The 17,221-nt window shown below is 40.7% G+C and overlaps 1 protein-coding gene across 23 annotated transcripts in view; it reads left to right on the top strand.

The window, feature by feature from the left end:
• The window catches only part of DST (dystonin), a 478,114-nt gene that overhangs the window by 268,122 nt on the left and 192,771 nt on the right, over positions 1 to 17,221 (top strand). For all 23 annotated transcript variants that reach the window (XM_073905137.1, XM_073905154.1, XM_073905136.1 and 20 more), the window contains one exon: positions 15,020 to 15,186. In XM_073905137.1, the coding sequence (XP_073761238.1) occupies positions 15,020 to 15,186 (167 nt within the window). The remainder of the gene's footprint in view (positions 1 to 15,019; positions 15,187 to 17,221) is intronic.

Here is a 17,221-nt window from a genome sequence, read left to right as displayed (position 1 = left end):
GTTGTTTTCTCTGTTTATAGGCCATTGTTTCTCTAACTGACCACATGTAAGGTGTCACCTGAGGAGCTTTTTACAAATTACAGGTGCCTGGATATCACACCAGTGATTCTAATGTAACAGATTAGGGACGAGCTCCACAGATGATTCTAATGGCCAAGACTAGGAATAGGGCACTTGTTACTCTTCTATAGCAGTGTTTTTCCAGGCGTGACTCCAGAGTCTCTGCAGTAGAATTATCTGGAATGCTTATTGGAAACGCCTTACCCGTGATTTAACTTGATCAGAGTATCTTCTGGTGGGGCATGAGAGAACATGGCATTATGTTTTATTCACCCTCTTACATGTTGCTTAAAAACAAGAAATTTTGGGAACCATTGTCACCCCAGCTTAGCATTTGTATCTCGTCCTCTTCTCAAGGTAGCTTTTCTGATAAGCAGTGTGGATTATGGGCCCGGAAGGCAGGAGGTCTGAGTTCTAGTCAGTCTATGCTCCAGAGGGCTGTATGACTTAGCTTTTTAATCCCCCCCCATTTCTTTAAGTCTCCATTTCATTTTCTAGAAAAGGAGGATATTGGACTAGATCATGATACTACTGTTAATAATAATGGTATTCATTGAGTCCTACTATATGCCAGACACTCCACCATTATGATATTTAATCTTTGGAGCAAGCCTATGAAAGAGTTTTATTTTTGGCTCCATTTTACAGAGGAGGATACTGAACCTCCAGAAAGTTAGATAACTTGCTTAAATCACTCAATCAGTAAGTGGAAGAGCTTGGGGTTCACCCAGATATCTACCAAGCTGGACTCTTACCTGTTACAAGTTACCCACTTTTCCCCATATACATCCCTTTCACTTCTAAATATCTATGAATTCATGTATATAACTGCATACCATTTTGTTTAGTGTTTTCACCCCTTCCTCCACCTCTCCCTTCTTTTATTCCTCTATTAAGCACTTATGATGTACCTGTTATATATTGAACCAAAACAAGGCACTCTGAGAGAAATAAAATACAGCTCTTTTCTACGTGCAGTATGTCCCATTGTTTGTTTAAAACAAATGACAGGGACCATGACTGTAAACTTAGTCACCTGAAAGTTAGACCTTTGAGATGATAATCATGAATAACTTTAACTTCCCAGGTCACCACCTTCCACCATGTGGCCATATTAACTAATGAAAACTGAACTATTCTTATGTTCCTTTTAATCCTCTGGTGAATTGCCGATGTATAGTGCGGTAACCAAGGGAATAAGCCAAGGAGAGAAGGATGAGAAATAAGGAGTGTGGATATTATGCAGATTATATTATCAATCTCTACATAATGAAGAATTTAATTTTTTTTAAAGATTTTATTTATTTGACAGAGATAAAGAGAGCACAGCAGGGGGTGCAGTGGGCAGAGGGAGAGGGAGAAGCAGGCTCTCCCCAAGCAGGGAGCCTGACATGGGGCTCGATCCCAGGATCCTGAGATCATGACCTGAGCTGAAGGCAGATGCTTAATGACTGAGTCACCCAGGTGCCCCAAGAGTTTAATTTTTTTAATTGACTTTTATATTATAAAGGTTTTAAAAAATTGAGAACCATCTCAAAATATTAGAATACATTAATATTCAAACTCACTGAAATATAATTATTTGATATTCTTTTCTTTAAGCCAAGTCTTTTATCAATCTTAGACTACAGAACTCTTACTTAGGGTTCAAATACTAGGATAGGGTGACTCCATTGGTTAAGCATTTGCCTTCGGCTCCGGTCATGATCCCAGGGCCCTGGGTTCGAGTCCCGTGCTGGGCTCCCTGCTGGGGGGGGCGGTGGTCTGCTTCTCCCTCTCCCTTTGCCCCTCCCCTCTGCTTGTGCTCTCTCTCTCTCTCTCAAAATAAATAAATAAAATCTTAAAAAAAAAAAGAATTCAAGCATTAGGATAAAACCTGAATGTTTTTCCTTTTATATGATAGGTTTGGTTTACAGATTTTGAAAACAAAGTTCATTTGCTTTACAGTTGACTAACTCATTCCTTTCTGAACCATTTCATCTTTTTAAATGAAAATATACTTATTATTTTTTAAAATTAATACAACATTAAATTAAGCAACATTGCTAGTTGTTTTTTGGATTTCATAATCAGTCTGTGAAAGTTTAGTTATAAAATAATTGCATAGAATTTGGTTCTCTATCAATGCCTTGATCTTTTCAGTTAAATGAAGGGCATGAAAAATTTTAAAACCATTGCTGTACAAGAAAAATAGTTATATTCCCCCCATATTTGAATAAGAAATAAATGAACATTTGCTAAAGGTTGCTTTTAATTTAGAGCCTTAGCACTTGAACTTTATCAACTTTTTGCGTTTATCCTCTATTTAACTCTTCCTTTTAGGAGGCAGTTTTAGACAGATCGAATTTTCAAAATATTTATGCCATCTTTGCTGTTAAAAATATTTTGTGGAGCATTTTCACACATTTTTGAAACTTGGAAGCACTCACTAAAAATGTGTTGATTACATTTGTTTCTGCCAAAGTAGTTAAAACATCTTTGAAGAGGTTGTCTTTGGAAGCAAACATCTTGGCTTGGAAATATTTGCCTGTGTTGACAAAATTTGCTTTTGCCTGACTATAATGGCAGGTAGTGTGAATAAGAGTTTAAGCGATAGTCCTCACCATGGTTCACTCTAGGACAGGTGCTTTTCTGAACCATGTGCATGTGTCATTGTAGTCTCTCAGCACCTCTGTGAGGAGGTACTTTACAGGAGAGGAAACCGAGGCCCAGAGAGGCCACAGGGCTAGTCTGTGGTGTGGTCAGCAACTGAACACAGGTCACCACCTTCCACAGCTCCGTGCCAGTCTTTCTCCCCAACGGTACACTTTTTCTTGTGCAATAATTATGATGAGACTCCAGAGGTAGGAGAATTTTGAGATCCATCTTTTCCAGCCTGCAGCTTTCATTCTTATTCATACCTGAACTCTCTCAAATAGAGTATAAACTCTATTTTTTTGTATTTAACAAAAATATATGAAAGAATTGAATTTCCTTTGATACTACTCTTGTGTCCAAGCCTCTCTGAACCAATAGTTATTTTGTGTTCTGCAAGGAAGAACGTTTGACTAGGTATCGTTTCTGTTTTTACTGTGTGTCCCTTAAATCAGTTTTTGCTTCAGAGCGCCTGGGTGGCTCAGTCAGTGAAGTATCCAACTCTTGGTTTCAGCTCAGGTGATGATCTCAGGGTCGTGAGCTTGAGCCCCAAGTTGGGCTCCAGACTCGCTGGGAGTCTGCTTGAGATTCTCTCTCTCCTCTTGCCCCCCTCTGCCCTTAAAATAAAGAAATAAATTCTTTTAAAAGATCAGTTTTTGCTTCTATAAAATGAGATGATTCACTGATAGGTAAAGCTCTTTCTGGAATGTTGTAGGGAGTCAGTACACATTTGATGTAGCAGAGGGAAGAGAATTTATGAGATCTTGTGTCAGAAGACTGAAATTTAACCCAGGTCTTATTTTCCACATCTGTGAAACAGGGTGGTGTGTTTTGAGCATTAAATGAGATAATATATGTGAAAAGGATTTATTAGACTGTAAGTACTTGATACTTTCTATCTTACTACTGTCTTCTGCTTCTATGGAAAAGAGGAAATACTTTGTAACCGTCTGCTGACTAGAAGAGCTATATGTTATTTCAAAATTTATAACATGGCATTTCTTTTTTTCCTTTGGACATAAACCATTCTGCCCAAGTGGAGTACACTGCCCCCTTCTGTCTCCCCAACTCCACTCATCCTCTCACTCTATCTTCAGCAAATATTTCCTGAATACCTATTTGTCAGACAGTATATTCCTCTAACTCCATAATTAGCTTAAAATTCTGTCAACCTTTTAGACCAGAAATAACCCTAGGAATAACCAATTCTTGGAGCTTGTATTGGTTACTTACATCTTAGAACATTTCAGAGACATTGTTGATAGTAGCTCTGGTATGAGAGAAGAAGAGAACATAATGCTGGAGGCAAATCGGCTGTTCTGTGAGGGAAAGCCCGTCAGTTGGGGTATTGTGTTTAGTTTAGTGAGGAATATTTCGGTGAACCCTGACCTTCAGTTCATGTGTGAGATCCAGGGGTATATCTTCCTCTGAAAATGTGTAGAGTTCTACGTTATCAGCTGCTTGGCCAACATGGAGACTGAGAAGCTCCAGTGAAAAGGGCTTGACTTTAGGGGTTAAGGCAAAGGTAGGGGGTCCCTCTCATGACCCGTGTGTGTACAGCCATTTTCTCAGCAGATGGTGCATGGAAAAGGAGCACCCCCTGTGGCTACTGACCTGGAGGGAAAATGAGTGTGAGTTGTAAGGATAGATTTCTTTTCTAAATGTGAAGGAGAAACCTTTTGCAGATTCTGGACTGGAATTTAGGAGACCTAAGTCTGTGAGACCCTGGACAATTCACTTCACTTCTTATAGCCTCAGCTTGCTCACCAGTGAAATGAGGGGGTCCTCACATGGCTTTCCATATTTTCAGTTTGAGTTCCCCTGATTGCTTAATCCTTAAGGATATTTACAGCTTTCTGTAAGCTAGACATCTTAGTTTTCTTACCTTCAGAGATGTCGCCTTTTCCAGTGTTATACAGAAATTATTTAAGTAGTAACTTTGATTAAACTTTTTAATCTTTTCAGTAAATTATAAGTATTTTAAAATATAAAAAAAATGTTGCATTATTTGCCTTGTATAGAAGAATGAAATCCAAGCATTCTTTAAAGAAATAAAGTGAATCATTTAGGGAGTATCCGACTCAACTTTGCAAGTTGGCTGTTCTCGTGTTCTCAGTGCATGCCAGAACCATGACAACATCTGTAAAAATAGGGTGTTCCTGTCGCCCAGTTGTCTGGTGGCATTGACTTTGCTCAAAGGACTTTCACATTTACAGCCTCAGCTGACCAATACGGTGAGGCAGTTGCCATTCACTTAGCAGTAAGTGGGTCATCTAGCAAGAAGCTGTGAATGAAAGCAGAGTGCACTATGAGATGGGATATGTTGGATTGTTTTCTTTCATCAGAAAGATGTTTTGAGGTTATCTGTTGTGTCAAGTTTGTGAAATTGTTTTTTAGAGAAATGATGCGGATGAAGCTTAGTTTTCATACCTAATGTCAGGCTCTTGCTGAGTGTCCTCTGGGATTGTGCTTGTTGCTGGGTACTTCTGTGCAGTGGTCAGGACATGATAGGTTAAAACTCATTCATATCAAGTGAAAACATGAACCATGTTTCTGATCTTTCATTCCTTTTCCCCTTCCCTCCTTCCTTCCCTCCCTCTCTCCTTCCCTCCCCCCTTTCCTTCCTTCCTTCCCTCCTTCCTTCCTTCCTTCCCTCCTTCCTCCCCTCCTTCCTTCTTTCCTCTCCCCCTTCTTATTCAGCAGATATTGAGCACCTAATTTGTGTCATGTTGGGCAGAGTGTGAGGAGACTGTTTAAAGGGGAGAAGTAGCTTGAATGGAGGACCCTAAGAAAGAGGGAACATGTGGTCCATATGGTTTGAACTTCATTGATCACAGAATCGAAAAGGGAATGGCTTGAGTCTAGAGAGATCAGCCAAGACTGAGCCGGAATACAGCAGAGTCAAGGACAACCTGAACTGGCATTTGAGAGCAGGCCGAGCCTTGGTGCAATGAGACTAGTTAGGAGACTGTTACTAATCCAGACACTGAGGCTTAGTTCCAGAAGAAGATGGAAGCTCTTTTGAGCCCAGTATTATTCTAGGTCTCTCATGACTGTGTCTTAAAAGATGTCATTGGTATTGACATTGGAGACTAGAAGTGATGGTCCAGACCAAGCATAGTAGTTACCGCAACTCAATAATTGGTAGTGGGGAAAGAGAGAAAGCAGGGAATAAAAGGCCCTTTTTCTCCTCCCCTAAACACAGTCTTAGGACATCTAATATGTCCACGTTATTAGGTGCTTGTGTCTTCCCTAAGGATGTGGGAGACTAGCAGATGACTGAGCGTGAGTGGCAGGACAAGTCAATACACATGACGAGGTTTTAGAAGGGTTGGAGCAACTCATGCTTTTATTTTTTGAGAGTTCTAGCACTGGTTTCTTTGGATCCCAGATTGCAGAAGCAAACTAGTCTGTTTGTTTTCAGGTATTTATTGTGTCTTTTGAGCTGTTTGTTGAGACTGCTTCACATTGCTTGATAGTGCCGTATGAAGCCCTGGGTCAGTGTGCACTATGAAACGAAGCTCATCCCTGAGCAGGCACATGCCTGGTTCCACCACAGTTAGAACTCTGTGCATTTGGGTTAGACTTGCTTTCTTGTGTTTGAGTTCTCTCTGTCTGTACCTCTTTACACCCCCACCCTGAGACTTTCCTACAGCCCCCAGCACCTTCTTTTAGTTCCAGTCATTACTGTTTCAATCATTGTATGTTGTCTCTGCTCTGCCAAGAGGGAGAAGAGAAATTATGTGGTAAAACATCAGTGTTGTGTCTAAGGGTAGAGGTAATGTGGGAAAAAGAGATGTGAAGGTAGTAAAGAGTATGAGAACTTTGTTTTGTTGTTGGTAGCATTTTTTTTTAGGCTGAGGTTTTTGTTTTTTTTTTTTAATTTCAGTTTTTGATCTTGTATGGAGTGAAAAGATAAAACAGAAATAATGACTTCTTTATTCTCAAGGCTCAGGATCCTGAACTATGAAAATGATTTCATATACTAGGTATCTGGATTCTTTCTTTATGCCCTACATGGCTCAAAATAATTTTGCTAAAATATATAGCCTGCAGCCATATTTCTAAATCAAATGGTTTTGAGGACTTCTTATCTAAATGGTTAGATTTTTCTGAGCATTTGTTCTAATTCCAGTAAGAACAATGCTTTTAGAATCCCCATTGGAGAACCCACTTTCTAATAACGTGACCATGCAGTTTTTGAGAATGCCTTACTGTCGCATATTTTTAAACCCCAAACTGTTCTCTGTAAACCAGCTTTTGTCAGGGCTCTAGAAGATACTTGCACTTCACATAAAAATCTTGTAGATTCCTCTTTCTAATTTTGGTTTGAACTATCTTGGAAGAGGAATACACGTAAATAGAATGGTGGTAAAAGGCAAATTACCCTTTCTTGTTCTAGCCTGGTAGTGACACCACCATCTTCTGGGCTTTATGCGAAGGAAATAACATTTCTTCTGTAATTCAAGTGAAATAAAGATTTGGCCAATTAAGTGTATATATATTTAGCAAAAAATATATGGAGATTGGGTGTTTTTCTGTTAACTTGCTTCAACCACTTCAGTACCATTTTCATGTGGGAATTGAACCAATTATATCTGATAATACTAAAAGTAAATTTGAGCAGATCTGTGATAAACTATTTACTGAAATTTCACAGTTAAAGCAGATATGCCAGAAAAAAAGTCAGTGAAGTTGCTTAGTTGAAAAATTAAAAAAAATAAGCCAAGAGAATTATTTCAATTGTGAGTAAAATAGAAAGCTCCTTAGATGCAGACCAAGTTATGACAGTTTATAAGAACTTCAGGTTCCCACTAGTTAGACTCAGTTCTAGAAGAAGGTGGAAGCTTTGTGGAGTTCAGGGCCATTCTAATGTCCTGTCATAATTGGGTCTTGAAAGATACTGTGAGTTGACATTGGCGTTCACTGGGACTTGTGATATAAAGACATTTTAATTCAAACATTTTGATCTCCTCTCTCCTTGAACTTGGAGAATACTAGATTTAGGTGGTTTTTATGCAGTGCTAAAATAAATTTTTTGAAAAATGTTGTCAAATGTGTCATTTCTATTGTGTTAATAGTAAGCAGACAAAAACCTCCTTGGTCAAGTGACATTTTTATGGATGCATCAGTTTTGTTGGTTGGAGTTTGCACATCCACTGTAGTATTAAAGCCTCTCCTTCCTGTGTGGGACCTTGAAGTATATGATGAAGCAGAAGTGATCAAGGATATCCTGGTTGCCTGAATGAAATTCATATTCCACAGGTGCCAAACTCAGTCACAAAGACATATGTTCATGGGACATTTACTTTCTATTATGTGCCAAGCTGTGACTGGGTTAGACGCTGAAATACGAAGATGAAGAAGACACCTTTATTTTGTGTGTATTTGCTCATGTGTTAGAGGGAGAGAAGTTATCTAATAATGATACACAAAATGTACTAGGATAGCAGTCTGTGTGGGCGCTGTGGGAGCACAGAGGATGGTGGGACGGGGTTCCTCAAAGGGACAGAGAAGTGAAGAGCTTGACTGGGGCGGCATTCTAGAGGTAAGAAGGAGCATATATAAATGCATAGTGTCCCATGGAAATGTGTTCTTATTGAGGGAACAAGGAGTCGCTCAGTGTGGCTGGAGCATGAGGAGGTTTTTGGGTGAGTGTTGAAGGGGAGGGTGGGGAGATGAGGCTACATAGGACCGTGTGACCAATTGAAGGTAGGTATGGACAGAGAAAAAGGCATCAGGGAGGACTTCAGGGTTTGTGATTCGGGGGCAACCAGGCAAATGATGGGGCCGTCCTCCAAGCTACGAATACAGAAAGAAGAGCAGGATGGAGAAAGAGAAATGGATTTTTCTCTGCAGTGAATTTGAAGAGGTTGTGTGCTAAAGCACAGTAGAGCCGGATAGATTCAAGTCTGGGTTTTACTTCTACCTGTTAGTAGTTTGTGCACTTGAGCAAGCCACATAGCCACTTTGTGCTTCGTTATCATGTGTAAAATGAGATTGTCTGTTGTGATGATCATGAGATAATATTTGAGAAGCACTTGAGCACACTGTCTGGCTCATTGAAGTGCTCAGATTTGGTTAATGTTACTATTTTGACAGAAGTGTTCATTAGGGAGTTGGAATTTATAGGTCTTGAGTTCAGGGGTGAGGTTTGGGTGTAACCTAGGGATCCCAGAGTCATCAATATGAGGGGGGCATTGAAACCACTATAGAAGATGAGATTATCCAGGGAGAGTAGAAAGAGGGGTGCTGAGCTCCAAGCCTGAGGAACAGCACTACAGGAACGGTAGCAGAAAACTGAGAAAGGCCAGAGGGGCAGGAGGAAAACCCGGAAGGAGTGACATCAGGGAAGCCAGGGAGGAGAGACTAACACTGACAGATGCCTGAGAGATCAGGATTAGAAAATGGACGGATTGAGGGGCACCTGGGTGGCTCAGTTGGTTAAGCATCTGCCTTCAGCTCAGGTCATGATCCCAGGGTCCTGGGATTGAGCCCCACAGAGGGCTCCCTGCTCAGCGGGGAACCTGCTTCTCTCTCTCACTGCTCCTCCCCCTGCTTTTGCTCTCTCTTGCTATCTCTCTCGCTCTAAAATAAATAAATGAAATCTTAAAAAAAAAAAAAAGAAAAGAAAATGGACGGATTAGAAAGCAACCTTTGAGTTCTTCTCCAAGATGTTTTTCTGTCATTGGGTTGCAGGCTCCATGAGGATGGTTGTATGACCAATGCCCAGTACTGGTACGAGCAGACATTTGTGAGTGCTTAGTGAGTAAGTGAGACTGGAAGAGGAGGTAGTAGATGATTGCTCACCATATCTTTGAGCTCTTCAGGTGCCATGTGACCTCCCTCTTTTTGTGCCCACCACTTCCTCTGTTACTTTTCACCATCTGATTTCCTTTTTTCATTGGGAAAATCAAGTCATGAGCAGGAACCTCCCTCACTTTCTTGTTCGCTCACTGCTACTTAGTTTTAGTGGAGTGATTGGGATGGAAGCCAAGCCACAACAGGTTGACAGGTAAAGATAATAAAGGTAAAAAATACAAAAATAAAATCTATTTTTTAAAAAGACAAAAAATACAGAGGGTTTTTTTTTTCAGTTGCTTTACTGGGAAGAGAGAGAGACAATGATAAGTAAAGAGGGAATTGAGTTTATGAAGCTTATTTATTTTAGGATGGAAGAGAGTTGGGCATTTTAAGTACTGAGAGCAGGGACCCAGATGAAGAGGGAATGATTGATAGAGTGAGACTCCCAGGAAGGCAGGAGGTGGAAGGATTCTGAGCACAGGAGAAAAGCAGGTCATGTGGAAGCCAAATTTGTGGGTAGCAGGGCAGGGAAGGGAGGGAGTTCTTACTCATGTTGCTATTTTCTTTATAACGAAGGAGATAAAAAAGTGATTGTGAAACATAAGGGGGTATGGGGTTAGGGAGTTTTTGCAAATGGTAAAGAATATTGAAAGAGATATTGTGAAGGATGGAAAAACTGGCCAATTAGGACATCAAGAAGAAGTGCTAGGTTTCTTAGAGCACTTAGCTGAATTGCGAAGCTGGAATTTATGGTGGCAGCAGACCACATGGGACTATGGTTTTCCTGTGGAGCTTAGAGCATAGGGCACGAGTAGAGGAGGCTTACAGCTGACTTGATCAGGATTGGGCTTTGGCCAGGGGGTTGCAGGGCAAGGAGAAGGTATTTGAAGTGGTGGATCCTGTCATACAGGCCAGATAGAGGAGGAGGGGAAGGTAGAAGAGGGCTCATAGAGTGGGACCCAACTGGACAAGTCAAGGAATGTGAGATGTTGATGAAGCCAGATGAGTGGTTTAGCTGGGGATAGAGAATGAAAGTAGAAGAAGAACAGGAACTCACTATTAGAAGTTAAATGTCTTAACTGCAGTAGTTCTGGCATAAGATGCTGAGATCCAGGATGTTAGCAGTAGGTGTGGAGAGAAGGTGGACTGTGAGGGAGACAGGTACACGCTGAGCCAGGTGTTGGATCTTTGCAGAGGGTGGGGGGGGTGTGCGGGATCATTTTTAAGGAGAAGAAGGTGGTAGTACAAGAGTGGCCTGTGTTGTAAAAATGAGGTCTTGGGATGTATTGGGTCATGGTTGGAAAACTATTGGTTGTGCGTCACTGGGGGAGTTGGACTACACTTGCCCTGCTACGGGCCGGGGGCGTGGGTGGGACTTGACCTGGGGCAAGAGGGGCAGACCTGGTTCAGTAAAATGGTAGAAGTGGTGTGAGGTTCAGAAGAGGTGAGAGACTTTGTTTACCACAGAATAGACATTTCTGGAAAGCTTGAGAATGGTGTCAAACCGGGTCAGGAGAGATGAAGCATGACATACAGTCACGGGAGGCTCCACGACAGGAAGAGCCTGCATTTGGGTGGGAGCCAGCAATGACCTGGATGTGAGGCACGAGGGCTTCGAGTTTCCCAAAGGAACGTGGCGAGAAAGGACTTTGTTTTTGGTGCTAGCTGACAGATTGTTGGGGAGAAACGTTAAGCGGCAAGCATGGCTAATAAAATTGCAGCGGGAATAGCTAACATTTATAGAGGTTTCTACATGCCAGGCACTGTGCGAAGCGTTTGATGTCGATTTATTTTATGGAATCTGTAGAACCACTCAAGGAGGTAGAAGTGATGAGGTCATCATTTAAGTTTTCAAAATGAAGAAAATGGATTTTAGAACGATGGTGTGAATGGCTCTCGTTCATAGTTCTGCTAACTGTTGGAGTTAGAATCTGAGTCCAGGTGGCGTGAATGCATGCCTTCTCAGATCTTCGAACTGCCTCCAGGATTTGAAGGGAGGAAGCTTGATTACTTCCTGGAATCAGACCTGACCTGTCACTGATGGAGGATTCAAGCTGATTTGCTGAATGCACAGATTTTAAATCAGGGGTCATCAGTGATGACTACAGACTTAATTTTTAGAGTTTAACTTATTTTTCATTTTGGTTTCGGTTGCACAGTGTTATGAAAAGTTTGATATACTCAGAGAGGTAGTGGTTAATGGTAACAGGACATTTTAAAAAATACCCAGAGTTTCCTTGTAGGAATAATACTCAAGTAATTGGAAATAACAGGAAAAACTGAATATGAGCAGTCTTTGATATGTTAAAGTTTGGTTCATAACATTTGAAAATCACAGGTTTTTAAATAGTGTGTGCATGTGTAACAGTCTGAAATAGTGTGTGTGGGAGTAATAATCTGAAATTCATCCCCTGGAAACTTATTTAATAAGATTACTTTCTCCTGGTTGATATTTAGACCGTTTTCATCCTCTGAACTCCCCTTCCTTTAATATCCTTCCCGGGTAAAGTGCTGTGGAGCACTTGAACCTATTAAACTTACCTTGTAGTCAAAACTTACTGACTTCCCTCGTGAATAGGTAATTCAGTGACTGGACTGGGATGGTTCTCCACCTGCAGAAAATAGTTCCCCCTCTCTCCAGCTACCTTCCTTTTCTTTATATAGTTGTAATTACTACCCTTGTAGCTCCCGTGCTGTTATAAGGGTTTCCAGAAGCAGTTGATCTTACAATTCGTAAAGGCTAAGAGGAACCTGTTGTCAGATTTTACCTGGAGGCTCAACTTTCTTGTGCACCGTTTCCTAGATTTATTTCTCTGAACTCTGGTTTTTATAGATTTTGATTTGTTTGAGCAGCAAATTTAAAAACTTTATTTTTTACTTCCCTTCATAGTAGGGGAATTGGGAGAATAATACAACCAAGTTTTTGCTACCCCCTTTGTCAAAACAGAATGATAAAAACCACGATCAAATTGCTGATATTATGCCATGTTCGTGTTGTTACATTCTCGCAACACAGTGTAGTAACAATTACCATCATGATTTTACAAGTCAGAGAATGGTCTTTTTTTTTTCTTAAAGATTTTATTTATTTATTTGACAGAGAGAGACACAGCAAGAGAGGGAACACAAACAGGGGGAGTGGGAGAGGGAGAAGCAGGTTCCTGCTGAGCAGAGACCCCAATGCGGGACTCAATCCCAGGATCCTGGGATCATGACCTGAGCCGAAGGCAGACGCTTAATGACTGAGCCACCCAAGTGCCCCCAGAGAATGGTCTTAAAGCAGTTGAGTGACTGGAACATAAATGGTGGAGATAGGATTTAAACTCCCGGGATGTGCCAGAAAGGCTCTCCAGCATAATTTTATTTATTGATTTTTAAAAATCTTATTTATTAATTTATTTAGAGAATGAGAGAAAGTGTACAAGTTGGGGGTGGGGCAGAGGGAGACGGAGAGAGAATCCTAAGCGGACTCCAGGCTGAATGCAGAGCCAAGGTGGGGCTGGATCTCAGGACTCTGAGATCATGATGTGAACCAAAATCAAGAGTTGGAAGCTTGACTGACTGAGCCACCCAGGCACCCCTCTCTAGCATAATTTTAGATTAGAATATCAGTTGGAAGTTGGATGGAAGAATATTAGTGGTTTTTCTGCTCTTTTTCTCCATGTTAAAAAAAGAAAAAGGGGCACCTGGGTGGCTCAGATGGTTAAGCGTCTGCCTTCAGCTTGGGTCATGATCCCAGGGTCCTGGGATCGAGTCCCGCATCGGGCTCCCTGCTCCTTGGAAGCCTGCTTCTCCCTCTGCTTCTCTCTCTCTCTCTCTCCCTCTGTCTCTCATGAATAAATAAATAAAATCTTAAAAAAAAGAAAAAGGATTTCTTCCTGTATATTATATATAATGTGTTCATGTGTGCACATAGTTCTTTCCATGCTATGGACATTAGCACAGATTCTTAGGAAAGATGATTAAATTGAGACACTTATGGGGAATGCCTGGGTGGCTCAGTCAGTTAAGCGTCTGCCTTTGGCTCAGGTCATGATCCCAGGGTCCTGGGATTGAGCCCCATGTGGGGCTTCCTGCTCAGCAGGGAGCCTGCTTCTCCCTGTCCCTCTGCCCCTCCCCCCACTCATGCTCTCTTTCTCAAGTAAATAAATAAAAATCTTTAAAAAAATAAATTGAGACACTGTGCTCCACTTTCCAATTATCTGTCAAGGAGCATGTCTGTGCTGAATAGTGGAGAAAGGGTGTGTGTGGCCCCCGCTGGCATGTCCATGTGGTGTTGTTAGGGACTGCCAGGCCTGGCGTGGACTTTAACTGCCGCAGCCTGCACTGGGTCCCCGGTGGGCCATGCCTCCAGCCCTTGTGGCAGCTGGGAGTAATAAAGGGCTTCCTGTTTGAGCCTAGCACTGCTGTACGTAAAAGGCTTTCTTCAGTCTAGGTTTTTAAAATTTTCTGCTTTCAGTTGTTTGACTCTGCCTGTTTTGACCCCTGACTTCTGTGCTGTATTTAGTCTCTGAGTAGGACTTGAGACTGAAAAGAGTCTTAAACATGATCTGTCTCTACCTCCTACCTCCTCATTTTATAGATGAGGAAGTTGGCTCACAGACATGAAATGAATTATTCAAAGCTCTGGGACTAGTGGCCAGGTTTAGAAGCCAATCTCATGACTTTACTGATGTTTTTCCTATTACAAGATGATTTGTGACTCCCCATGTATTGCTTCCAACTCCTTATTTACTCATCTTGATCCTGGCTTCCCGCCTGGCTCCTTGATCCCTTGGCTTTGCATCCTGCACTGATTTGGTGGAACAGTTGTCTGTTGGTGTTAATCCCAGCTTTGGAATCACTGTGTGACCCCTGGTAGAGTCACTTTGTGCCTTAATGTCATTATCAGCAGATTAAGTAGGACCCTTATGTAAATGTAAATCATGTGAACTGGTGATCTGTTTTATTTAGTGGAAGAGACTTTTAGAAAATTTAATGAAAACAAGTAAAGTATAGGGAAAAGTCAGTTAAATCAGATTTCATGTTGAGTAAGCTATGCAAGGAATCATGAGAAAGTTAAAGAGACTTTACGTCAAATTGTTACGTAATGTAGTAAATTGGGGACTTTCTTCGTTCTTTATACAGAATACCTGTTGGATCAAGTCCTCCTCTGAGGGTAGTAATATAGATTAATTTGTAGGTTTTACTTTTGATCTTGAACTTGGAAAAACATTTGGTTGAGTTGTTTTAACCCATCTGATTAGTAAAGAGGAATCTCATTGAAAATTGGAATTTTCAACGCTGTGACATTTTGGCATAATGAAAAAACTAGATGCTTGGGTTAAATCCTAGTTTTCTATCTATGAATCTCTTTGAAACTCAGGTTCCCTATATGTAAAATGGGAAAAATATACTTAGCTTTCCAGTGAGAATTGTGAGGATTAAGTAAAATAATACTTGCGAAGTTCTGGGCACATAGTAGGTTCTCAGTCTGAGCTAGCTTTCTTCCTAATGTTTTAACGCTTTCTATTATATTTAGATATCTGATATCCATGTTACTGGAGAGTCAGAGGATATGTCTGCTAAGGAGAGATTGCTACTATGGACACAGCAGGCAACAGAGGGTTACGCTGGAATACGGTGTGAAAATTTCACTACCTGCTGGAGAGATGGAAAACTATTTAATGCCATCATTCATAAATACAGGTATGGAATTGGTGGGGTCTTTTTTCTCAGACAAATATGAGAAGTGTTTCTTCCATTTCCAAATTTCAAAATAACCTTTTATTATTACAGAAGCAATACATGTGCATGGCAGAAAGTTAGAAAATACAGACCAGACACAAGTAGAAGCATCACATTCCCACCGCTCCAAGATCATCACTCTAAACTTGTGCATACACACAGACTCACACAGCTATAATATGTCTTTGGATTTTGCTGGTAACTTGGAGGACAGTAAGCTCTGACAATATAGAATCTTGGATGAGCTCAGTTGTGCATACGGAGGACTGATGAATGGTAGGGTGAGGGTTTAGTTCCAATTTAGAGCTCGCACATGTCCAAATTAGAGTCTCCTCGTAACTCTAGTGAGTAGCGGGGTTCAAAAGTGGCCAACTTTGGGGTGGTTAACAGTTTTCTGGTATGAATTATTATTATTTTTTTAAAGTTTATTTGTTTTATTTATTCATCTCTCCACCCAGCATGGGGCTCGAACTCACAACCCCAAGATCAAGAGTAGGTGCTCTTCTGACTGAGCCAGCCAGGCCCCCCAAATGCTGAGAATTATTAACAGCAAATCCCAGTTAATACTGAGAAAGCACTTACTAAGTGCCAGACACTATCCAAGCAGTTTTTACGTGTATTAACTTATTTAGTCTTCACAACATCCCTACAGGAATATTATCATCCCCAGTTGACATAAAAACTGTGGCACAGAGTAAAACTTGCATATAGTCACATAGCCAGCAAGAGGCAGCTTTGAGATTCAGACCCCGGGCCTCTGGTTTTTGACTCCATGCTTTTGTTGTCTTATAAGGAGCTAGATCCCCAGGAAATATTTACTGAAAACAATGTATTTCTTGATCTCAGTTACTTTTCTTAGTTTTGCAAAAATTACATCATGTAGTCAAAAACTGTCTTCCTAGATAGGATAAGCTGAAGCTATAACTCATTAGACTAACAAACTTATTTGGTAAAAACAGTAATTATATAGAGTAGTTAATATTTTGTTAACTTTCTATACGTGAGGCATTCTGTTCATTGCTTTCCATATGTTATCTCATTCAGGTCTCCCAACAATCCCACAAAACAGGGACTGTTGTTTATCCCACTTTCACAGAGGAGGAGCCTTGGATTTGCCAAGGTTATGCTACTAATACATTATAGAGCTGAGATTTTAACCCAGGTCTGCATGATTTAAAATCCCATTCTCTCCGTTTCTCTCCTTTCTCTTTATGTTTTTCCTTTCACTACCCTTTTCTCTCCCCTTCTTCTCTTTCTCTCATTTTTATTTTGGAAATTTCACCGTCAGTAACACTGTAACGAATCTCCCACGCATCCACACTCCAAGCCCCTTTAAAACACTGTAGTAGTTTGCTTCCTTTATGGAACACCATTTCAGTACAGGTAGGTATAGTCTGCCTGATTAAAAAAAAAAGCCAGAATCAACTTGCCTACACATGCTGAAAAGAAAGTACCAGATCTCCTTGAGTAACACAGTGCGAAGAGGGTTTAGTGGTTACATTTCAATTATCACAATGCACTTCTCGTGTGACTTAAAACATGAAGCCATCAGAAGGCTTTGTAGCTGGGCACATTTTATACCCGGGATGATAAGATCTTCTTGGCCTTTGAATAAACATATTTGGATTGTTATACCTGAAGGATTTATGTCATGATGCATCTTTGAGGGTGTGCTCTTTTCTCTTTGAAGTGTTTTAAGTAGAAGCAAAGCATTTAGAAGCCAGCTATTCTTCTAAAATAATTGACTTTTAAAAACAATGGTCTCTGGACATTGTCTCTTTAATACTTGTGAAAGAGTAGAAGTACAAATTAGTGGATGCATGCTGTGCATTTTTCTCCTAAGTACTTAAATAAGTCATTGTCAGAGATGGTGAAATTTCCTGGGGAAGTTTAATGTTACAGAGCTCATATTGCTTTAGGAGGGAATTTAGATCTTGTGAATGTTATTTGTTTTGAACTTTTAATCTGGTGGAGTGATCATTTTAGAAGATTGTTT

This window comes from Callorhinus ursinus, unplaced genomic scaffold (assembly GCF_003265705.2).
Source record: "Callorhinus ursinus isolate GAN/ISIS: 27379988/994484 unplaced genomic scaffold, GSC_fseal_2.0 scaffold22, whole genome shotgun sequence".
NCBI classification, from domain to species: Eukaryota; Metazoa; Chordata; class Mammalia; order Carnivora; family Otariidae; genus Callorhinus; species Callorhinus ursinus.
Note: the sequence above shows the minus strand (reverse complement) of the source record. Positions and strands in the feature narration are given on the sequence as shown.